Source organism: Ovis aries, chromosome 21 (genome assembly GCF_016772045.2).
Source record: "Ovis aries strain OAR_USU_Benz2616 breed Rambouillet chromosome 21, ARS-UI_Ramb_v3.0, whole genome shotgun sequence".
Taxonomy (NCBI): Eukaryota; Metazoa; Chordata; class Mammalia; order Artiodactyla; family Bovidae; genus Ovis; species Ovis aries.
Window position 1 is genome coordinate 41,001,103 of NC_056074.1, and position 23,134 is coordinate 41,024,236.

The 23,134-nt window shown below is 55.2% G+C and overlaps 2 protein-coding genes across 3 annotated transcripts; one reads left to right on the forward strand and one right to left on the reverse strand.

Annotated features, from left to right (window-relative positions):
* Positions 1 to 4,001: 4,001 nt before the first annotated feature.
* ZDHHC24 (zinc finger DHHC-type containing 24) lies at positions 4,002 to 10,440 on the reverse strand. The gene is made up of 3 exons (XM_015103196.4): positions 10,107 to 10,440; positions 8,584 to 8,861; positions 4,002 to 4,614 (listed from the first exon to the last, which is right to left on the reverse strand). Exons 1-3 carry the CDS (start codon positions 10,385 to 10,387, stop codon positions 4,319 to 4,321), a joined length of 855 nt encoding a protein of 284 aa, XP_014958682.2. The 5' UTR covers positions 10,388 to 10,440; the 3' UTR covers positions 4,002 to 4,318.
* An 854-nt stretch (positions 10,441 to 11,294) lies between these two features.
* On the forward strand, positions 11,295 to 23,098 carry ACTN3 (actinin alpha 3). Of its 2 annotated transcripts, XM_027959473.3 has the most exons (21): positions 11,295 to 11,477; positions 15,011 to 15,125; positions 15,301 to 15,420; positions 15,724 to 15,810; positions 15,890 to 15,977; positions 16,435 to 16,513; positions 16,595 to 16,676; positions 17,362 to 17,447; positions 17,749 to 17,841; positions 18,279 to 18,509; positions 18,632 to 18,779; positions 19,198 to 19,348; positions 19,880 to 19,988; positions 20,083 to 20,223; positions 20,484 to 20,666; positions 21,117 to 21,251; positions 21,347 to 21,526; positions 21,788 to 21,934; positions 22,031 to 22,096; positions 22,572 to 22,730; positions 22,816 to 23,098. In XM_027959473.3, exons 1-21 carry the CDS (start codon positions 11,328 to 11,330, stop codon positions 22,972 to 22,974), a joined length of 2,709 nt encoding a protein of 902 aa, XP_027815274.1. In that variant the 5' UTR covers positions 11,295 to 11,327; the 3' UTR covers positions 22,975 to 23,098. The 2 variants fall into 2 exon arrangements, with proteins under 2 accessions (XP_027815274.1, XP_011957551.3); XM_012102161.5 differs by having other exon boundaries at positions 21,788 to 22,096.
* Positions 23,099 to 23,134: the final 36 nt, after the last annotated feature.

Genomic DNA, 23,134 nt, shown 5'->3' on the forward strand with positions numbered 1-23,134 from the left:
AGAAAAGACAAAAGACCTAAAATCAATAATTTACATTTCCACCATGGGAAACGAAAAAAAGACGACCAAGAGTAAATCCAAAATAAAAAGAGCAGAAATCAGTGAGATCAAAAATAGGAAATCAACAGAGAAAAAGCAATGAAAACCAAAAGCTGGCTCTTTGAAATCTTAATAGAATCAACAAAAGAAACTGCCTATTTCCAAGTCTAGTACTGGGTAGAAGAGGGGGGGAAAAAAATCTCTCCTGAAAACTTTTAGCCACATGCCTCCCTGAATAAGTCTGCAACCTGAATTGACAATACCTGTGTGATCCATACCACCCCTAGCTGAGAATTTAAAATGCCAGGTTGGTTTGTCATCAGGCAACTGATAAACGTATTTCCTCTGCGGAGGAATTTACTCTTCACTCAATCTCAAAAAATCCCCATTGACAAAATTCCAAAAAGTATGAATTCACAGTCACAACTCATGAACTGCAGGAAAATATGGCACTGTGAGCAAGAGCAAACAATAAACCTGCAATATCAGGCCTCAGAAACTTAAGGTACTGGAATTCCCAAACGATATATGTACTTTCAATATATTTAAAGAAAAAGGAAACTTAAAATGTAAGACAGCAAGAGTATATAAAATAATCTGAAAAGGAACCAAACAATTTCTAGAAATGATAAACTATTTGACAGGTAAAACTCAACAGATAAGTGGGTACAACCACTAAAAACAGAAACAAAAACTTCAATAGGCTGGTTTAGCAGCTGAAGAAAGACTTAACTGGGAGACAGATTCGTAGAAATTGTCCAGAATGCCAGAAACACAAAATACGAGCTATATAAGAGGCAAGGAGGATGGAGTAGGAAGGTCTAATCAGAGTTCCAGTGGGGACAGAGAGATGACTGAGAATTGAAGAGAAGACGGTTTTCTAGAACAGATGAAAGACATCAATTCATAGAATCAGGAAACCCAAGGAATCCCATTAAGATAAGTACAAAGAAAACCACACTGGGACACATTGCAGTAAAGCGGCAGAATACCAAAGAGAAAAAACCTTTAAAACGGCTGGAGACAAAAAGTATCTTCAAAGGAACAGTGAGGACAACCACAAAATGGAGACCATAAAGACAGAACAAAGTTTTCAATATATTGACTGGAAATAACTATTAGCCTGGAATTCTACATCCAGCAAAAAACAACTTTAAATAAAAAAGTAAAAAACTGGAAAAGACAGGCGATGGCACAAAATAAAGGGGTAGAAATTTATCCAATAACTTAATTAAAATAGATAAAAGTGACTACTTCAAATAGAAAACATGTAAAAATCGATATTCAGGCCATTCTTAGGAGGCAGAGAATGAAAGTAAAAGGATAAAAAACATATTTGGAATAGAAGGGAAATTTCTCAGCCTAATGAAAGTTTTTTTTTTTTTTTTTTTACAAAAACCAGCAAATCTATTTTATGATGAAATACTGAAATTATTCCCTCTAATGTCAGAAACAAGTCAAGGGTGCCCACACTTTTCTCCACCCAGACAGAGAGATGCAAGAAAAATAAGAGATATAAAAAGTACCTTTTCACAGAGATGGTTATACATACAGAAAACTCAGAATTTTCAAGTAAATCATAAATTTTAGGTTTCTTGGACATAAAAAATTATTTTTATAAACCATGAATAACAGCAGCACAATATGAAGTACTTAAGTTTAACCAATTTATGAGAAAAAAGTAACTTTATTGAAAACATTAAATGGAGAGAGACACCATGTTCACGACTGGAAACTTCAATCTCATGCTGATGTTGATTTTCCCCAAACTGATATATAGATTCAGTTGGGTTCCATCACAATTTAAAAGGGGTTTTTATTGATGGAATGCAACAAGCTGATTCTAAAATTTATATAGAAGAGCAAGGGCCAACTATAGATCTTAGGAGAACACACAGATAGATAAAATGATCAGTGGGACAGAAGAGAAAAATAAATTGTATATTTGATGGATCACTATACAGCAAGGAAAAGGAATGCCTTACAGCTACACATGTTAATTTGGATAAATCTCAGACACATGGTATTAAAAAGCAAATTGCAGTCAAATAAACATGGTATAGCTTCATTTATATAAAAGTCGGAAACATGCAAAACAGAACATCTATAATAAAATCACAAAGCAAGCAAGGGAGTGACTGAGACAGCACGGTGTGTCCTCTACCAGGGACAGGCACAGCAGGGACCACACAGGGTATCCACCTGCATTGGGAGCCGCGAAGTCTCAACCACTGGGCTGCCGGGGAAGTTGTATCCATTTCTGAAATGGGGGTAGGGAGGGTGTTCTTTGTCTTGAAATATTTCCTTGCATCTCTTCACTATTTAATTCAAAACCAAACAAAACAAGAAAAGATTCTAGAGGATGGGGGTAAAGCAGAGAAGGAAACGGCAAGTTTGCCAGTGCTTATGTACAAAGAGACAGCTACACCAAGTTCCTGCTGCTGCTGCTACTGCTAAGTCGCCTCAGTCATGTCGGACTCTGTGCGACCCCAGAGACGGCAGCCCACCAGGCTCCCCTGTCCCTGGGATTCTCCAGGCAAGAACACGAGTGGGTTGCCATTTCCTTCTCCAGTGCATGAAAGTGAAAAGTGAAGTCGCTCAGTCATGTCTGACTCCTGGCGACCCCATGGACTACAGCCTACCAGGCTCCTCCATCCATGGGATTTTCCAGGCGAGAGTACTGGAGTGGGGTGCTGTTGCCTTCTCCGACACAAAGTTCCTAACAGAGTTAAATAGTAATAGTGCACACTGTTTAGAAAAGCAAAGAAGTCCTAGCAGCTCAAACCTTCGTGGACGTGGGCAGAGCCTTGGACTTCTCTGAGGGCTCTTGGAAGGCAACCTGCCATGTCAGTGGAGGGCTACCCCCTGCCCCAGCAGCATTTGTAGATTTCCACTTAACCCCACTTTTGGTCCAGCCCCTCACCCACACCCTCCCCAGTTTCCCCAAGACACAAAGCTGCTTCAAAAGCCCACACCTCCACCCCAGTGTGGTAGCTCCTTGGCTGCAAGGGGTCAGGTGGGCCCTGGGGGGAGGGAGATCCTAGCTGTTCCTCACAGTCCCTCTTGTCAGCCCCAAACCTCACCTTCCATGGTGCTGGTGGAACCCCAGAGCCTCTCCAGGGCTCAGGGTCGGGGGTGGGGGATTTGGTGGCCTCTCGGCCCCTCCCTCAGGGAACACTTAATTGCAGCGTCTGGTTCTCTAGGAGAGTAAATGAGCCTCTATCCACTTTTCGTCTCTCAAACTGTTGTCAGGTTTTTTGGTCTACTGCTGTCTCCCTATTTTCTCTTTGTAAATTTATATCATTTTTCATTTCTTTATTATCATTTTAGATTTTAAGAGGAAACAAGTAAACTCACAAAGCTAAATCTGCCACATGTAACTGGAAGTGTCTACTTACTATATTTAAATAAGTGTTTAACAAGGAGCTCCTGAAGAGACCAGAGAGGAGCTTAGCCATCTCGGCACCATCCTAGACAGATGCTTGAACATCCCTCCCCCTACCACCCCAATTTCTCTGCCTTGATTTTTTTGGTCAGGCAAAAAAGGGTGAAGTACAAATTGCAAAGATCTGGGTTCATATCCAGACTCCTCCATTTACTACCCTGTGAAATCACCACATCAACTCTCACAGCGTTAAGTTCTTCACTGGCATAATTGCTGCCCAGGGTACCGGGTTAGCTGGAGACAAGTTCAGTGAGGTTGTGGCTGTTGAAAAGCTCCTCACTATAAAGCACTCAAGCTGGGGAAGAATTGTGGGTTCTCATACCCTGGATCACTACATTCTGCCTTAGCCTGCTGCACCCCAACTCCCCAGCCCCCCTGCCCCAAGGCCACAGGAGGCAGAGCTCTGGATCCTCACACCCTCAGGCATTCTGTGGTTCCCAGGTCTGACAGTCAAAGGAAACAAAAACAGCAGCCTGGGCCACTGAGGAGGACCAAAAACCCACAAAGCTGGAGGGAGTCCCAGAACCAAGTGGGCACTTTATTAACCTGGCAATGGGGCAGCCAGGCAGGCCGAGCAGCCCCTTGCCAGACCTTTCATGGTTCTCAGGGGCCACTAACAGAGGCTGAATCCCAGGGTCCAAGCCCTGGACCCTAGGAGTCCAAGCTGGGCAAGGGCAAGCCCAAGGGTGGCAATGGGAGTTGCTGAAAAAGCAGGCATCAAGTACCAGCCTGCCTCCCTCTGAGGCTAGGGGTGGGGGTGGGCCTGAAACAAGTTACGAGTCCCCTCTCCTGCTCGCCTTGTGCAGCTTGTACAAGCTCAGGCGCTTCCTGGAGTCAGGAAGCCATGAGTCCCACGTCGGCTGTGGTCTGGAAGGTGATCCCGTCCCCTGGCAACGGGGAGGCCAGGAAGGGCCAGAGCCAGACGAGGACCCAGCGGGGCCCCAGAGCTGCCTGCAGGTTGTGGCAGGGGCCCAGGTCGTATGCGTGCTGGCCCCGAGCCCACTCCCACGTGGTCTGGCCCCTGAGCAGCAGCATCCCGTGAAAGAGCAGTCCGGCCCCGCACAACAGCGCGCCCGCCACGCACGTGTCGGTCACGAAGGCCAGGGCGAACTGCGCCAGAGACACTCTGCCTGCAGGGAGAGAGCAGAGAGGGTAAGGGAGCAGCAGCAGGCCCAGCCCTCCCAGAGCCCGGCTCCTGCCCTCCTCCCGTTCCCTCCGCCACCATGAAGCAGGGCGCATTCCTCTGCTCCACAACCTGCAGAGTCGCTGCTCCCTGGCCAGCCCGTGCTGGCTAATGGGGCAGACATAGCCCCCTGCCCTAGACACACCTTCACTCCTGCACCAAACCCCTGTGAGCACCCCCCACGAATGCCAGGCTAGCATCTCCAATCTTAGGGAACTCACAAGAGATTCAAGAGATCATGTCTCAGTTAATGACAGCTGTGGTGGGCATGATGACAGAAAAAGCATCTTGGACCATCCTCATCAACAACAGGTAATAAGTATCAGCTGAACCAATGAACTGCAAGATGCCATGAAATGTTTTACCAAGCGAGAGAAGCCTGACACAGAAGGTCATGTATTGTACGGTGCCATTTATATGAAATGTCCCAAACAGGCAATCCATGGATATAGATCAGTGGTTTCCAGGGGCTGGGGAGTGACTGCTTAAGGGGTAGAAGCTTTCTTTTGAGGGCAATGAAAATGGTCTGGAATTAGTGGTGATGGCTGGACTACACTGTGAGTATACTAGAGACAATTGTGCAGTTGAGGATGGTTACAATTATAAGTAATTGTAATTGTAGTTACAATTAGTAACTGTAGATACAATTATGCTATGTGAATTTTTCTTCAGTAAAAAAAAGAGCTGGCTTCACTGTTCACCTGAAACTGTCACAACATTGGTAATTGTCTATAGCTCAATACAAAATAAAAAGTTCAAAAAAAAAAGAGAGAGCTGGGCTTCTCTGATGGCTCAGTGGTAAAGAATCTACCTGCCAATGCAGGGTTCAATCCCTGGTCCAGGAAGATCCCGCATGTCATGGAGCAACTAAGCCTGTGTGCCACAACTATTGAGCCTGTGCTCTAGAACCTGGGCGCTGCAGCAACTGAAGCTCGTACACTCTAGAGCCTTTGCTCTGCAACAAGAGAAGCTACTGCAATGAGAAGCCCGCACTGCAACTAGAAAGTAGCCCCTGCTCACCACAACTAGAGAAAGCCTGCTGAGGCAAAGAAGACCCAATGCAGCCAGAAACAATGAATGAATTAATTAAAATGCAAAAATTAGTTTATAAAAAAGCCTATTGGTGGGGTGGGTAGATGACATGCAAACTTATTAAGAGGCTCAGGGAAATAAACATCATTTATTTTGAGAGTGTTGTCTATTTCGGGTGGTGTCTGAAGTTTGCCTTTTCATACTGTTCATGGGGTTCTCAAGGCAAGAATGCTGAAGTGATTCGCCATTCCCTTCTGCAGTGGACCACGTTTTGTCAAACCAGTCAATTCTAAAGGAAATCAACCCTGAATATTCATTAAAAGGGCTGAAGCTGAAGCTCCAATACTTTGGCCACCTGATGCAAAGAGCCAACTCACTGGAAAAGACCCTGATACTGGGAAAGGTTGAAGGCAGGAGGAGAAGGGGACAACAGAGGATGAGATGGTTGGATGGCATCACCAACTCAAAGGACATGAGTTTGAGCAAACTGGAAAATAGTGAAGGACAGTGAAGCCTGGCGTCTTGCAGTCTATGGGACACAATTGAGTGACTGAACAACTGAAGTTGAGGAGGTATTTGCTAGCTGAAGAGGGAAGAAAATATTCTGTTTGAAGGTCCTGAGGCAGGATGGAGAGATGTCTGCAAAACAAGTGAGTGGATGGTTCTGGAAGCTCAGGAGAGAAGCCCAGCTTGGATGTGCAGATTTGTGAGTGGTTGGTACCCAGGCGGTTCTGGACCCGGCAGAGTGTGTAGAGAGATGAGAACAGTGCCTCAGCCAGGAAACCAGGTCCTTGGGGACCAGAGAGAGGGAAGCCAGAAAGGAAGGAGGAAACTCAAAGTACAAGTTGTTGGTGACGTCCAGGTAGAGCCCTTTCAGGAGATAGAAGGCCATCAGTGGTATGAGGCTGAAAGGTCTCGTGAAGCAAGAAGAGAACACCGAAGCCTCCTCTGGGTTTCGTGGAGACAGAGGCTGGGGGACTGTGGCAATCTTGGAGAATGGGTGGGGGCAGGGCCAGTTTGGAACAGGGGTGGGGGAGAGGCAAGGGAAAGTAGCCTCTGAGCCCAGGCGAGTTCTTTGACTTGGCAGCTAATGGAAGACAGAAAGCGTGAGCTGGAGGAGGAGGACATGGGGTGAGAGAGGCTTGGTACCAGGTGGAAAACCCAAAGGAAGCCCAGGGAGGGAGCCTGGAGTGGCCAGAGGAGAGGCAACCCACAGTGTGAGGCCTCTGAGCGGGGAGGAGGGGCCGGGCACCGGGGACGCTGGGGCAGCCAGCTTCCGCCCCCGGACAGGACAGCCAATTCCGAACTACTTCACTCTGTGATGGATTTTTAAGAGAGATGGGGATTGGGAAGACAGGAAAGTGAGAAGGTTTGAGCTGCAGTGGAGGACAACCAGGAACTACTGAGGGCCTGCTGAGGTCAACAGCCATGATGTGACATGGTGTCAGCTGTCATGAAGGACCAGGCATGTCTGGCAGCTCTCAGCAGACACAAGGGCGGACACAGAGAAGCCAGGAAGGCACAGCGGAAGGAAGATGGAGCCGAGAGGCCGGAGATGCTGCAGGAGGTTGCTGGAAATGAGGGCGCTATGAGGGACCTGGGGCAGTGAAGTGGAAGGTGCTGATGGACAGAAAGGTGAGGCCCAGGAGCTCCGGAGTGGATGTCACGGAGTAGAGTGAGAGCTGGGTAGGAGAGGAGGTGGGAGCGGAGAGGGGGTGACTGATGGGGTGATTTGGGAGGTGACACGTTTTGGATTCTGACGGACTGGGGTGGGATTGGGAGGAGAAGATAAGAAATTGGGCCACTGGGGCCATTCACCCAGACTTTCGGATGCCGATGCACTCAACAAGGCCCAGGGCTGAGAGACTTGGTGCTGGACTGTCTTCAGTGACTGTGGGGAGCAAGTGGAAGACCGTGGATGACCAAGAGGGGTCATGCATTCAGACAGGAACAGCTGAGGGCCTGAGTGTCCATGGAGGAAGGGAGGTCACTGAGGAGGGCAGTGCAGGAAGCCAGGGTCGGCAGAGGAAGGCCCTGACCACCCCACTGGGCCTCCGCCCAAGGTCTCCCCTGGGCCACAGGGAGGGGGTCCTGGGGACAGAGCTGGGCCTAGACAGGATAAGGAGACATACTCGCTGTTCGGAGTGGTCTGGAAGTCTAGCAACTGCAGGACAAGGTTACAGAGAGGACTGTGGACAGCTCAGGAGGAAGGGGTCTGGGAGGGGAAGCCCAAAGCATCACAGGGGGCGGAGGACAGTGTGAAAAACCAGTGGGGTTTCTGTTTTCGGTGGTGTCGGAGGAGAGTGTGTTCACAGAACACAGCCTCTCAAGCAGCCTCTTGATCCAAGACGTCCCCTCCCAGCTTCCAAACACTGGACCTCCACCTGCCTGTAGCCTTCACTGGCTCCCCACTTCATCTCCTCATGCCATAGTCAAGGTCCTCCCCTACCCAGTCCTCATCTACCATCCTAGCCTTAATCCTCATGTTTCCCACCAAATGTCTTCCCCGCTTCCAACCTCCAAGCCTGTGTTCACACTGCTCCTCTAGGTATGAATGCCACCTCCCTACTGAGAATACTTCCTCACCATCCCATCTGCCCTGCCCAGTGAAATCCCACCAGTATTTCCTCCCCTGACTCTCTCAGCTAGAACTCCACACCTCTGTCCAGGCCCTGTGTTTTGCCAGACTGCACACGCATGTGAATACCCAGCTGCCCCTGCCTCCTAAAACTGACCTTGGGACTGGGTCCCTAGGGCACTACCTGGAGAAGCCGCCAGGAATTCCACTGCCCGCCTGGATGGGCCTCGGCCTCTGTGGGGAGGTTCCCCCCGACCCGCCCCCCCCCCCATACACACACACTCCCCGGCATCCAGGACTTCCCACCTGTGAGCAACATGAGCCAGGGCAGCAGGAGCAAGGCGGCGGTATGGAGGGGTGTGTGGGCTCGCAGCAGGGCCGACAGGGCCGGGCCCAGCAGCACAGAGGCGTGCAGCAGGACGCCTGCACCGTGGAGCAGGAGACACAGGAAGGGCCGGTAGTTGCGGAAGCCCACGCAGCGGCCCAGCAGGCGGCAGTGGTGGTCCCGGCGGAGGATGCAGATACGGCAGGCGGAGCAGTGCCCACTGCGCGGCGGCACCTGGCTTTGGCACTGGTAGCAGTAACTGCAGGGAAGGAACCACAGGGTCAGTCCCTCCAGCAGCTCGGAGAGCCCCTCATGGTGCCCGGATCAGCCCCTGAGCCCATCCTGGAGAACCAGGCACAGCCCCTGCCTTCGCTAAGCCTCGGGTCCCTCACGGGGGAGTAAATGCAGGCTGGACACCACTTCCCAAGCCTTTCCACTTCTAGCACAGCAGGTCTGACCACCTCAGTCCTGAGGTCTTTGGCTGGTTTCTAACATCTGGGAGCAAATTTTTGTCCTCCACTGTTACCAGCTTGGTCCAAGTCACCATGAACTCTGCCCTGAATTATTGCAACAGCCTCTTGACTGGTCGGTCTCCCTGATTCCACCTTTATCCCCTCTACTGTAGCCTTGCCCCAGCAGCCAGACCGATCCTTTAGAAATCTAAGTCAGGAATTCCCTGGCAATCCAATGGTTAGGACACTTTGCTTTCATTGCTGAGGGCCTGGATTCGATGGGCCGCAACTACTGGTTCATTCCTGGTTCAGGAAGTAAAATCCCACAAGCCTGGCAGCGAGACCAAAAAAAAAGAAATAATAAAATAGAATCTAAATCATATGCCTCCTCTGCTCAAAACCCCGAGATGGCTCTCCATTTCACTTCTGATAAAAAGCAAAGTCTTCAAAGTCTGTTTACAAAGTCTTTATATCTCTAATCTCTCTTCTCCACCACCCACCCATCACCGCCCCACCACCACCCCCACACACCACCTCAGCCACACTGGCTGTCCTGCTGTTGCCTGAACATGCTGGGCATACAACTGCCTCAGAGCCTTTGCATTGCCTGTCCCTTCTGCCTGGCACATTCTTCCCCCAGATGAATATGGCTAACTCTCCCCTCTCCTTCAAGTCTTTGCTCAAACTCCACCTTCTCTATGAAGCCTACCTTGACCACCGTATTTGAGACTGCACTCTTTCTGTTTCCTGACTACCAACTCCTTCTAACATTCTACATTATTTATTTACGAGCCTGAAGTTTATCATCTGTCCCCTCCCCCACTGAAATCAGGAATACGTTTTATTGTACCCTCCAGTGCCTGGAATAGTACCCTGCACATAATAATGTACTCAATAATATTCGTAAGTGAATGAATGAAACTCGTTCTGCCTTCTGATTGTAAGAGTTCTCTGGCTCTAACAAGCGGCTCAAACATCTTCAGGTCCTAGGGCCCTCCCGCTGCGCCAAGCTTCCCTCTTCTCCCCCGCGCCAGATCCCGAGCCCCACTCACGCCCAGCCCTGGCCCAGACCACGGCCGGCCAGCATCACACCCCGGATGCTGGGGTCCGAGCGCAGGAAGAGCCCCACGTTGCCCAGTAGGTTGAGCAGCTGGAAGGCTGCCAGCGCAACCTGCAGGGTCCGGGCCAAGGGTCCCAGCGGAGGTGGCCCGGGGCCTAGCACTAACACGTAAGCCAGCTCCAGGCCCACCGCCGCGGCCCAAAGCGCGGTGAGCACGAGGGGCAGCCGCGCGGGAGCCGCCTCCGCGGTCCCCACCGCCCAGGGCTGCCCCATGGCCTGCACCCACTAGCAGTAGGACCCCTCTAGTACCCCGCCGCTTCCGTATTGAGGCAGGGATAGTGGCAAACGGACGTCTGCTACAACCAATAGAAGCTCGGAATGGGCACGCGAGCGTTTCCCGTCCACTGGGCGGGCCCACAGGTACGGAGATGTGATTGGACGGCCGAACGAGCCAAAGAGATGCTTGGAATCTCGTTGGCGCTGAAGCCGGGTAGGGAAACGCTGTTATGGCCCCGCCCCTCCCGTGGACGCCCCGCCCACCCGCGGCCACCGGGCAAGCTGGCAGAGGTGGCCAGCAAGCCAGGATTGAGTTGCAGCCTTGGTGGCGTCGGGGATTCCCGGCTCAGCACATTCCCCCTCTTCCCCTAGTAGCCCCGATATTAATAGCCCTGCCTCGGCCCATCCAGCTGGCTTGGAATCCCTCTTCATGCTCGAGTGTCTCCCTTCATCACCCCAGAAAACATTCAAAACAGCTCGGCGCCTCGGTGTTTCTGACTGTGAAATGGGAATAGTGGTCCCTGTCTCCCACCAGCGCGGCTCAGGAAAAGGGTCAGGAGGAGGTCCAAAAGCCAGCTTCTAGAGCGATCTGCGGCCACGATTATTCTCGTCATCTTCGTTGTACACATAGGGAAAGAGACTCAGAAAGGGCCCGTGGCTTTCTCAAAGTCAACACAGCGCCCAAGCGGCGGAGCCAGAACGCGAACCCCGGATCTCCGCCACGGGATCCATCCCAGAGCCTCAAAATTCGGCAGTCTCTGAGCCCCAGGCCAAACTCCTGCCTGGTCCCGACCCGAGCACCCTCGCCCCCATCCGGCCCCACCCTCTTCCCCCATATTTAGCGCGAATCCGATCCGGGGCTGGGCAGGGCGCTACTTAACGCGGCCCCCGTGTTCTGGAGCGCGCCGAGCAGAGCGAAGCCAGGATCCCGAACAAGATGATGATGGTTCTGCAGCCCGAGGGTCTGGGGACCGGGGAGGGGCCCTTCGCGGGCGGCGGCCGCGGGGGCGGCGAATACATGGAACAGGAGGAGGACTGGGACCGCGACCTGCTGTTGGACCCGGCCTGGGAGAAGCAGCAGCGGAAAGTGAGTGCTAGCCCATTTCCTGATGGCACAACTGAGGCCTGAGAAGCCAGGGTTTTGTTCTTGGCATCTCAGTAGGTCATGGGCAAGAGCCTGTCTTAACCCTCAGTGCCATTTCCTAGCCCAGGCTCTGGCCATCAATCCTCTGCTGTCCACCAGAGCCCGACGAGAGGGCTCGGGACCCTCATGAGGGGTTTAGGATGACAAGAAAGATTTCTGGGATCCCCACCCCACCCCACCCCACCCCAGGAGTTCATTCACCTGGGCCCATTTTTGCTAAAGAATATGGTTTGGGTAAAGCCCTGGAGATCCAAGTTTGGGTGAGGTGGGGTTGGGAAAAACCAATCTTTCTTCGCACATCACCCCCATTTTCTGAAATATTCCCAGACCCCACCTGAGGACATGCAGCTAGGCAACTAGTGGACTTAAGAGTATGGGGGAAGTAGTAACCATCCCAGACTTCCTACCCACCCTCCCTGTATTCTGTCCAGCATGATGTCCATGGTCACTCTATCCCAATTGTCAAGTAAGGAAACTGAGGCTGAGGTAGGACCCACATCATATACTGTTAGAAAACAGTCCCCTTCCCTAGGCAACCTGGGGGTCTTTGCCCATTGCTTGTCCCTCCCCCATTCTTTCCCAAGATACCCCTCGCCACCCCAGGGGCCCTGAATCTGCTGAAAAGGCCACAAGGTCGGGAAGGAGGGGAGCCCTGGGTTCCCTTTCGTGGTAGGTAACCTGACTCTCAGGCCAGATGGACACTTTGTGCTGAGGCAGCGCCTTGGAGGAGCTGAAAGGGCATCTGCTGCCCAGGTCCAGCCTTGTAGGGCACTCAGACCTCCCCTCCCAGATCTATTTTCACTCCTAGACTTTCCCAGATGGAGGGGGCAGGACACCTGGGGACCCAGAAGAGAAAGTGATCTGGGCCTGGAGTGAGGAAACGCTAGGGAGTGGCAGGCTGGGGGTAGGGGGGCACTGTGAGGTCATTAGACTCATCACTTGCGAACGGTGTGTGACCCCAGGAAAGGGCCAGGAACAGGGGTGCTTGGTGGAATTTGCAAGATTTAGAGAATCCCGGATTTAGAATCAGATCACTTCCGCTGAGTTAGATGACAGGAGGTGACCCCAGGGGCTGGGAGGCTCAGCTGACTCGGCTAGGGTATGCTGGGTGATCTGCCTCCCCCCAGGCTTTTGCACCTGTCTCTAAGCAGGGCTGTGGTCCTCGGGTCCAGCAGTCTCCCAGTGATGTCATCCCTGCCCCTGGCTCCCGCTGCCACCTGCTCTGCAGCTCCTCTCCCCACCCCACCCCCACCCACCCAGGCCTCTCCCAGATCCAGGTTCACAGGCCCCTCATAAGACGCAGGCTAGTCTGTACCTTGCTTTCATCAAAGTATCAAGAACATCCTTCCAACCCAACTTACAGCCACCCACTTCATCCACTTACTCAGTGATTGCACCCCTGTAGACGCTCTGTAAATTCATTAGTGTTCCCTGAAGTTGGATAAACTGGTTGTTTCTTATCCGGCAGTGTTTATTACAATGTAATGAACATCTCTGTGCTCAACTTTAGCCCCTCCCCATCCCTGCTTTTCTCCATATCTTAGAGCACTCCTGCCTTCTCCCATCTGACACCAGAGTCCTCTTTATTCAACCTCATTTGAAAACAATTGTTTAATATTTCCTAGGGAGGTCCTGGTATGTGCCAGGCACTGTGTCAGGTATCAGAAATTCAGCAGGGGATGAAATAAAGCCCCTGCTTCAGAGAGCTTAGAGTCTAGCAAGGACAAATGTTTCCATCTCACCCCCTCACTCCTGACCCGTCCCACTCACTGACACCCTCCCTCACCCTGGTCTTAGTCGCCACCTCCTCACGTCTCCCTTCTGCTCTGCCAAGCCATTCTCTGCAACCAGAATGAACTTTCTAAAACACAGTTCTGCCCCTCTCCCTCCCTGTTGCTTTCAGGATCAAGTTCACACTCCCTGGCTTAGCACTCAAGATCGTGCATGACCTGGCCTCTGCTGCCCCTCCGGCCCGCCTCTCACCACTTATACCCCACCATTCCCAGAGCGGTGCCCAGATAGCTGTAGCCCCACAATCCTAGCAACTGTTTCTCATCACCAAGCCCTTGCGGCTGTCCCTGCCTGGAATGCCCTTGCCCGTCCTTCCCTGCCTGAGTAACTCCTGCTCTTCCATCACAGTTCTGATCCGTTACTCACTTTCCCCAAGAGGTTTGAAGAACACCTCCCCTAAGCTCCTCAATGCTGCTGCTAAGTCGCTTCAGTCGTGTCCGACTCTGTGTGACCCCATAAACGGTAGCCACTAGGCTCCCCCGTCCCTGGGATTCTCCAAGCAAAAACACTCTCTCCTAGTACTTCGCAGGCCCACAGGACTCTTTGATTGCCTGTGAGTTCCTTTAGGGTAGGAACCAAATCTTATTAAAAGTCATGTTTGTCCTATGAGGGAATCTGCTTCCTCCACTATGGAGGCCTCGCCCAGACCTGCCTTTCCCCCTGCCCTATCTGGACCCAGAGCATCTGAGACTCCAGAGCAGGAAGGATCTACAGAGAATCCAACAGCACTCCCCGGTGCTCAGGGCAGCATCAGTGCTCAGCCCCCATTTATACACCTGAGGGAAAGAATTCCAAATAACTTCCTTGGGGTGTCTGCTTTGGGGGGCATGGGAGGGGGAAATCCTTTGAATTCCAGGATCCTGCAAGATCAGGGGAGGAAGAACCTGAGACATCATTGACTCTGAACTGTAACTGTACAAACAGAGAGACTGAGCCCAGGAGACGGCGAGGGGCACATCCCAGGTCACAGTAGCTCAGCTGCGGTGGGAGTCCGAGTATAGATTCTACCAAGGACTGCCAGCTGAGGGCAGAATCTGGGGCCTGAGGCATTGGGAGGTTGTAGAAACTTGCACACCAGGCTCTAAATCACTGCCATCCTCCAAAGGCACACAGCCTATATCATCCCTCCCATCTCAGACAGAGGCTGAGGCTGAAGCATGCCCTGGATGGAGAGGGCAGGCAGTCTCCTCCAGAAACTAGGTCAGGCTCCGCCTCAGTGTCCCACTGTTCTTCAAGGGCCTGCAAAGCTCCGGCAGCCTCATGGTCCACTTGGGGGCCAGTTCACAATAGCCTTAGGAGGTCGGTGGGGCTGAGACGATAATAACACAGATGCACAGTTCCTCAGACAAAACCCTCCAAGCCACCTGTGCTGCGATCTGGAATGTTTCAGATTTTAGTAAGGCAGTGTCCCTGGTGTCTCAGGGGCCCCCACACTGGCTGGAGACTGGCCAAAGCTGTTGTTCAGATCCCCACACTGGGATCTGAATGGGACCCAGACCCCATTCCTCCCCATTTTCAGGAGAATTAAGGCTCAGAGAAGGACAGGGGCTGGCCCCAGATGCACAGCAAGTGAGTGGCTGAGCCGGAACTTGCATCCAGGGCCTCGGGCTCTGAGATCTACCCTGACCGAGGAGCCAGAGCCCTGTCCTCAGCACTAGGGTCTGAGCACTGTCCTCTGCCCCCAGACCTTCACTGCCTGGTGCAACTCGCACCTGCGCAAGGCTGGCACCCAGATCGAGAACATCGAGGAGGATTTCCGCAATGGCCTCAAACTCATGTTGCTCCTGGAGGTCATTTCAGGTGAGGGTGCAAATCAGTGCACAGGGACCCCAGGACCTAGGGGAACCCAGAGAGCTGGGGGAGCAGTGCCAGCCGAGTGCTGGAGGGGACGTGCTGAGGGAGGGGGAAGTTTGAGGACCGTGTCTTCAGCTTCCTCTCGTGACTTTTGACCCTTGACCTCTCCTCTCACACCCAGGAGAGAGGCTGCCCAGACCAGACAAAGGCAAAATGCGCTTCCACAAGATCGCCAATGTCAACAAAGCCTTGGATTTCATTGCCAGCAAGGGGGTGAAGCTGGTGTCCATCGGTGCTGAAGGTGAGGAGGTGGCAGGAGGTGGCCAGGTGGGGCTGGGGGCGCGGTTCCTCATTTCAACCACAGGGACAACCATCTGCACCTCACGGGAGCAACTGTAAGGAGCAAAGGTACCCACGATGCTGGCACAGGCCCTGGCACCCAGGAGGTGTTCAGTGAATCCTTTTGAAGTAAAATGATTGAGCATCTACCTAGCCGGTGCCAGCCTTGGAATGCAGACAAGGGGCCAGAGGGCAGGGCAAGGGGGAGGGGGGCTGAGGCCTGGTGGTCAGGTGGAACATGTCCCCACCGCCCCCCACCCTGCAGAGATTGTCGACGGGAACCTGAAGATGACCCTGGGCATGATCTGGACCATCATCCTTCGCTTCGCCATCCAGGACATCTCCGTGGAAGGTGAGTGGTGGGGAGGTGGGGAGGATGTGGGCTGGCCCCGACCCCTCCCCAACCAACACTCACCCCCATCCCTGCCCAGAAACCTCGGCCAAGGAAGGCTTGCTCCTGTGGTGTCAGCGGAAGACGGCACCGTACCGCAACGTCAATGTGCAGAATTTCCACACCAGGTGCATCCTCCAGTCAGCATGCGGGGCCTCTGCTGGGGTCTGGGCCGGGACAGCCAGGGCGGGGAGCGGTCACAGCCAAGTTCCTGCAGCAGGTCTGAAAATGACAGGACTCAGTCAATGCTGAACTGAGTCCAGGAGGGTGAGGGGGAATTCCTGGAGAAGGGAGCACCAGAGGCATCCCAGGAAGGGTGTTCCAGCCAGAGGGAGCCTTGTGAGCGAAGAGCCAGAGGCCAAAAAACCCTAGAAAGTGGTGTAGCGTAAGCCCAGGGTAAGGGAATCATGATGAGCTTGGAGGAAATGGTCCATGGCTGGTAATCAGGGCCTTAAATGCCAAGCAAGGAATTAGAACCTGACTCCATTTCACAGATGAGGCCATCCAGATAGGAGGGCTCCTGGGACCAGGGTAGGGCAGGGCCCCAGCCTGAACCCAGGCCTGACCCCCCTTCTCTCTGTCCAGCTGGAAGGATGGGCTGGCCCTCTGTGCTCTCATCCACCGACACCGCCCCGACCTCATTGACTACGCCAAACTGCGCAAGGTAGGCCCCCCCAGTCCCAGCCGGGACTCCCCAGTCTCTGTCCCAGATGACCTTTCACCTCTCTCCCCTCACACCACCTAGGACGACCCCATTGGCAACTTGAACACTGCCTTTGAAGTGGCTGAGAAGTACCTGGACATCCCTAAGATGCTGGATGCAGAAGGTGAGAGTAAGCCTCGCCCGGGTGAGGACTCTGCTTCCATACCAGGCAGCACTGTCCCACCTCCGCCCCTTTGTCCCTGCTCCTCCCTCCTCCCGGGATGCTCCGCCCCACCCCTCCCCCTGCTCCCTGGGCAGAACTCTTCCCGCCAACAGGCCCCCTTCTCCAGGAGCCCTTATCTGGCCCCCTGTCCCTCTCATCCAGTGGAACCAGCCCCTCCCGCCTTGGCCCTTATGTAATGGCTCCAGCCTCACATCCCAGTTAACCTGGGTCGCTTGGTGGCATGATAGTCACTCATCCTGGGAGCTCCTCTAGGGGGAGTCCTGCCTCCTGTCCCTGTGCCCATAAAGGCTTTAGTAGTTAAACCAGCAAACCTTTTCTGGGTACTTACTGTGCCTGTACCCTGGATCTAAACTTGGAGGAAAGCCAGCCAGCCAGCCAGCCAGAGGCATGGCCTGTTTAGAGACGGCAGGCAGTGGACACTGACGGTTCTTGAGGGCTACAGGGTCTGCTCACTCAGCCACGCCTTGATACTGTCCTCACCCCACTGAGGGGGAGGTCGCTGGGCCCTGGTGGCCATGACTAGATGTCTCTGCCCCTTCCCATCCCGAGGGAGCTCTCTGCCTGGGCATGAGCCCACTCCCCACCCCTGGCTTTGCCCAACTGACACCTGGCTGCCATTCCCCAGACATCGTGAACACCCCAAAGCCTGATGAGAAGGCCATCATGACCTACGTTTCCTGCTTCTACCACGCCTTCGCTGGGGCGGAGCAGGTAAGAGGCTCAACGGTTGCCACTTGGGCTGGGCGTGTGGCCCAGGTGTCTACAGTGGGCAGCCCCTCAACATTTGGAGGTGCCAGGCCCCACCGAGGCACCACTGTCCCAGCTGCACATACTTGACCCCTGGGCACTTAGGCGCAGAGGCCTCTGGCCTGGAAGCTCCCTCCTCACCCTACAAGGCACACGGCCCTCATCCGCTCGGTTTGCATGGACACAGGGTTTAGGGATTGCAGAGGGAGTCTGGGTCGGGGGTGTCCTGCTCTAACACCAGCCTTTCTGCCCACTCCCACCAAAGGCAGAGACAGCCGCCAACAGGATCTGCAAAGTGCTGGCCGTGAACCAGGAAAACGAGAAGCTGATGGAGGAATACGAGAAGCTGGCCAGTGAGGTAAGACTGGGGCCAAAGGCCTCCCCCTCCCCTCCCTTGCTCCCCCATCCCGGCCCTGCTGTTCCTCCCATCCCAGCTGAGCCCCGGCCTGGACTGCAGAGCCCACCTCTCCTCAGAGTAGCCTTGGCCTCCTCCAACCTCCTCCTGCCATCTTTACCCACCTCCTGCCCTCTTCTGCCCATCCAGGCTCCTGCCATCCACTCATTCATCCATTCAGTCACTCATCTCTAGACAGTCTCACGGCCCTTTGCTCTGGGCCAACTATGCTGGTCCCTGGACTCAGAATGTAACCATCCTGCTCCTTTGCTGACTAGTGGGGACCCCCTCTGCTCAAGGCCCAGCCTGTTGGCCACAGCCTGGGCGTGGCTGGAGACAGGTAGGCAAGGTGAGCAGGCCTGCTCAGCCCTCTGTGCTCTGCCCCTGCCTGGACCCTGCAGCTGCTGGAATGGATCCGCCGGACCGTGCCGTGGCTGGAGAACCGTGTGGGCGAGCCCAGCATGAGCGCCATGCAGCGCAAGCTGGAGGACTTCCGGGACTACCGGCGCCTGCACAAGCCACCCCGCGTGCAGGAGAAGTGCCAGCTGGAGATTAACTTCAACACGCTGCAGACCAAGCTGCGGCTGAGCCACCGGCCGGCCTTCATGCCGTCTGAGGGCAAGCTGGTCTCGGTGAGCCAGGCAGGGGGCAGAGGGGGACCCCCGGCCCTGCCCACATCCCCTTGGACTCTCTGTTCCCATCTGTATAATGGGTGAACCATGATGGAGGGCGCCTCTCTCTGCTTGGCCCACAGGACATCGCCAACGCATGGCGGGGCCTGGAGCAGGCAGAGAAGGGCTATGAGGACTGGCTGCTCTCCGAGATCCGGCGCCTACAGCGGCTGCAGCACCTGGCGGAGAAGTTCCAGCAGAAGGCCTCCCTGCATGAAGCCTGGACCCGGGGTAGGTGGCTCTGGCGCCTGAATATGTTCCGTGCAGATTGCAGGGAGCCTGGTGGGAGGGGGACAGGGTCCTGGTAGAAGGCACGGGTCAGGGTAGGGGTTCTGCAAGGAAGCTGGAGACCTGTTTTCTAGTCCCTTCTGGTATTTGCAATCAAATAATACCGGAAGGGAACCAAGGGCCACTCCAGATCATGTAAGCTCGGGGACCCTGACATCACTCAGGAGCCATGCCCTGGAAAAGGAGCTTCCCTTCACTTTATCTCACTGGCGTCTCAGAGCAGACCCCTAGGTGTAGGCTGGGCAGGAGTGATCACCTACGTTCACTGATGGGGAATCTCCAGTGTCACACACGGGACTCAGACCCCCTGCTCCTGCGTAGCCGCCCCTGGGTGACGCAAGCCGGGCTTCTCTCCATGCAGGAAAGGAGGAGATGCTGAGCCAGAGGGACTACGAGACGGCTTCGCTGCAGGAGGTACGGGCCTTGCTGCGGCGCCACGAGGCCTTCGAGAGCGACCTGGCGGCGCACCAGGACCGCGTGGAGCACATCGCTGCGCTGGCGCAGGAACTCAAGTAGGCATGGAGTCTGCTGGGCCCACCCCAGGGCAGAGAACGACACCCCCACCTGGCCCCGCCCCTCGGCCTCGGGCCCCGCCCCTCGGCCTCGAGCCCCGCCCCTGCTCCCAAAGCCCTCCAGACCTTTCACTCTTTAATAACCTCACCTTGGTACCCCTGTCCTTCCCAGCACCACTTGCTCTGCCCTCCTCCTGTAACCCTGTCCCCTAAGCTGGCGTCTCCTTGCAGTTTTGGGCCGGCCAGGCCCTCACCACAGCTTTGGCCTCCTGCCACCTCCTGTAAACCTGTCCCGGAAACTCCAAGCCCCGCCCCTCCTCCCAAACTTTTCCAGGGACTGGAGCTGAGGACCCCCCTCTAGGAACGCACTGAGAAGGCCCCGCTCTAGGAAGGCCCTGTTTCACCCCCATCTACCCTGGCTCCTTTATGCCTTCACCACCCCTGGGCCCAGAGTCCAGCCCCCTGAGGGACAGTCAGGCAGAAATCTGGGCTGGAATCTGGCTTCGCGGACACCCCCCTTCCCATCCTCAGTGAGCTGGACTACCACGAGGCAGCCTCGGTGAACAGCCGCTGCCAGGCCATCTGCGACCAGTGGGACAACCTGGGCACGCTGACCCAGAAGAGGCGGGATGCGCTGGAGGTGAAGCTGGGGACCCAGGGGTGAAGGCTGGACGCGGAGGAGGGTGAGGGGCCTGCTGGGCCAGCTACTGACTGGCTATCCCTGTGGCCTGCAGCGGATGGAGAAGCTCCTGGAAACCATTGATCAGCTACAGCTGGAGTTTGCCCGGCGGGCAGCGCCCTTCAACAACTGGCTGGACGGCGCCGTGGAGGACCTGCAGGATGTGTGGCTGGTGCACTCGGTGGAGGAGACCCAGGTGGGTGCGGGGGCTCCAGGTGTGCAGAGTTGGATGGAACGACAAGGAAGTGGCCTGTCTTCTGTCGGCCACCCCTTTGGGCTCCTGGGGAATAGGGGGCCGGAAGAGAAGCCCAGTTCTAGAGTGCCAGGAGTCTGGAGGCCTGGGTTCTCTGGCCAGTGCTGCCCTGGCTCCGGTGAATGGCCCAGAGCCCCTGGCCGTCGTTTGTTGCCTGTGGGAGGTAGGGGCGCTGGCTGATGCTTCCTGCCTGTCGTCCCCAGAGCTTGGTGACAGCACACGACCAGTTCAAGGCAACACTGCCCGAGGCTGACCGAGAGAGGGGTGCCATCCTGGGCATCCAGGGTGAGATCCAGAAGATCTGCCAAACGTACGGACTGCGGCCCAGCTCCACCAACCCCTACATCGCCCTCACCCCGCAGGACATCAATACCAAGTGGGACACGGTCAGTGCCGCTGGCGGCCTTTCCCCGCCTCCCTCCTGCGCAGACGCCTTCTAAACCATCCTGAGATCTCAGGTGTCCCGAGACACAGAGAATCAAGCCCGCCTCCGGATCTGTGGTCTGCCACAGACTCTACGTGGCGTTGGACAGGTCCCCTTGCCTGATTGGCCCTCTCTGTAAAATGGCCATAACAACATTTTCCTGTCACGCCTGATGGAAGCAGAATTAGATCTGGTGTGGGGGCCAGATTGTTGTACAGAACAATCTAAGTTTGTTAAGAGTGTCGGCATGGGCCCTCATTTACAGCCAGGAAATGAGCAGAGAGAGGCTGAGTGACCTGCTCAGAGCTTGCCCCCTCCCCAGAGCCCTTGGCTCAGAGTAAGGAGCCCCGTGAGGGGCTGGAGCCCTCCTCTCACTCCCGAGCTGCCCCTGACACCACCACCCTCCCTCCAGGTCCGAAAGCTGGTACCCAGCCGTGACCAGATGCTGCAGGAGGAGCTGACACGGCAGCAGATGAACGAGAGGCTCCGGCGGCAGTTTGCAGCCCAGGCCAACGCCATCGGGCCCTGGATCCAGGGGAAAGTGGAGGTAAGGCTTGGATCAGGGAGCCAACCTGGGAGAGGGGGGCCGGGGGCTGGGCCACCGGGGGCTGGAAGCCCTCATCCTGGCTGGTCCCCCTATAGGAAGTGGGGCGCCTGGCCGCAGGGATGGCCGGCTCCCTGGAGGAGCAGATGGCGGGCCTGCGGCAGCAGGAGCAGAATATCATCAACTACAAGAGCAACATCGACCGGCTGGAGGGAGACCACCAGCTGCTGCAGGAGAGTCTGGTGTTTGACAACAAGCACACTGTCTACAGCATGGAGGTGGGACCACACCGCTTAGGACCGAGGGGAAGGCGGTGCTGTGGGGAAGCCTGGGGCGGCCGTGGCTGGTTGATCAATACATAATAAATCATCAAACTTTATGGCAGGGAGGGCCACTGGATGTCACTCAGTGGAACCTCCCGATGGGGTCCAGCAAGGGGGAGGATTTGCCCGGGGTCAGACGGTGAATTGGGGGTAGAGCCAGAGCTCGTGGCCAGGCACTGGCCGCCCACTGGCCCGGCCTGTCTCCTGCTTCCACAGCACATCCGCGTGGGCTGGGAGCAGCTGCTCACCTCCATCGCCCGCACCATCAACGAGGTGGAGAACCAGGTACTGACCCGAGACGCCAAGGGCCTGAGTCAGGAGCAGCTCAACGAGTTCCGGGCATCCTTCAACCACTTTGACCGGGTCAGCAGGGGCCTCGCCCTGTGGGGTGGTGAACTTGGGAGCTGGCTTGGGGGCGGGGATCAGGGCCAGAGCCTGACATCTGCTCCCCAACTACAGAAGCGGAACGGCATGATGGAGCCTGATGACTTCCGGGCCTGCCTCATCTCCATGGGCTACGACCTGGTGGGTGTCCTCCAGCCCTGTCCAAGGGTCCCCTCCGTGGCCCCTCCTACATACTGATCACCCACAGTGTCCCTCCCACATTCACACCTTCATTTCCTCCCCACCTCCTGAGGCTGGGGAGAATTACCCCATTTCCTAGGTGGGTAGCTAACAAAAGTTCCAAGAGGTAGATTAATTTGGAGCTAGTTCTCTGTGACTCCAGAGCCTGAGCTTGCAACATGTCCACCTCAGGGAGAGAGCACTACAGGGGCGTGGGGAAGAGGTCAGGACCAGCAGGAGCAGGGCATTGCCACGGGCAGGAAGCAGAGTTCAGCCCAGTGGAAAGGATTTCCCAGAGCCGGAGCTAAAGCTGCAGTGGACCGTCTACAGAGAAAGGGGGCCGCCTTGTCACAGGGGTCATCAAGCCAGGGGGATACCAGGAACCCTCCTGGCTTAAGCATCCCCTGGGCATGGTGCCCGGCCTCTAACCCTGCAGGGGGAAGTGGAGTTCGCTCGCATCATGACCATGGTGGACCCCAACGCAGCTGGGGTCGTGACCTTCCAGGCCTTCATCGACTTTATGACCCGAGAGACAGCTGAGACGGACACGGCTGAGCAGGTTGTGGCCTCGTTCAAGATCCTGGCGGGAGACAAGGTGAGTCCCTGGTGGGGGTGGGGGGAGCTAGTGGGTGGGTGGGGGGACCAAGACCTGGGAGCCCTCAAACCCTCTTCTCCCCCAGAACTACATCACCGCCGAGGAGCTGCGGCGGGAACTCCCGGCGGAGCAGGCCGAGTACTGCATCCGCCGCATGGCGCCCTACAAGGGGGCCGGGGCTCCAGCTGGAGCCCTGGACTACGTGGCCTTCTCCAGTGCCCTCTACGGGGAGAGTGACCTCTGACCTTAACCCCCAAGCATCCCTACTCAAGTCCAGAGAGAGGGTGCTCCCTCCGGCTGATCCCACCCATCCCATGGAGCCAAGGCCACAGAGCCGAGTGTTTCTCAATAAAGATCCATCCTGGGCCCCTCTTCATCTCCAGTTGATTCCTAAGGCAGAAGCT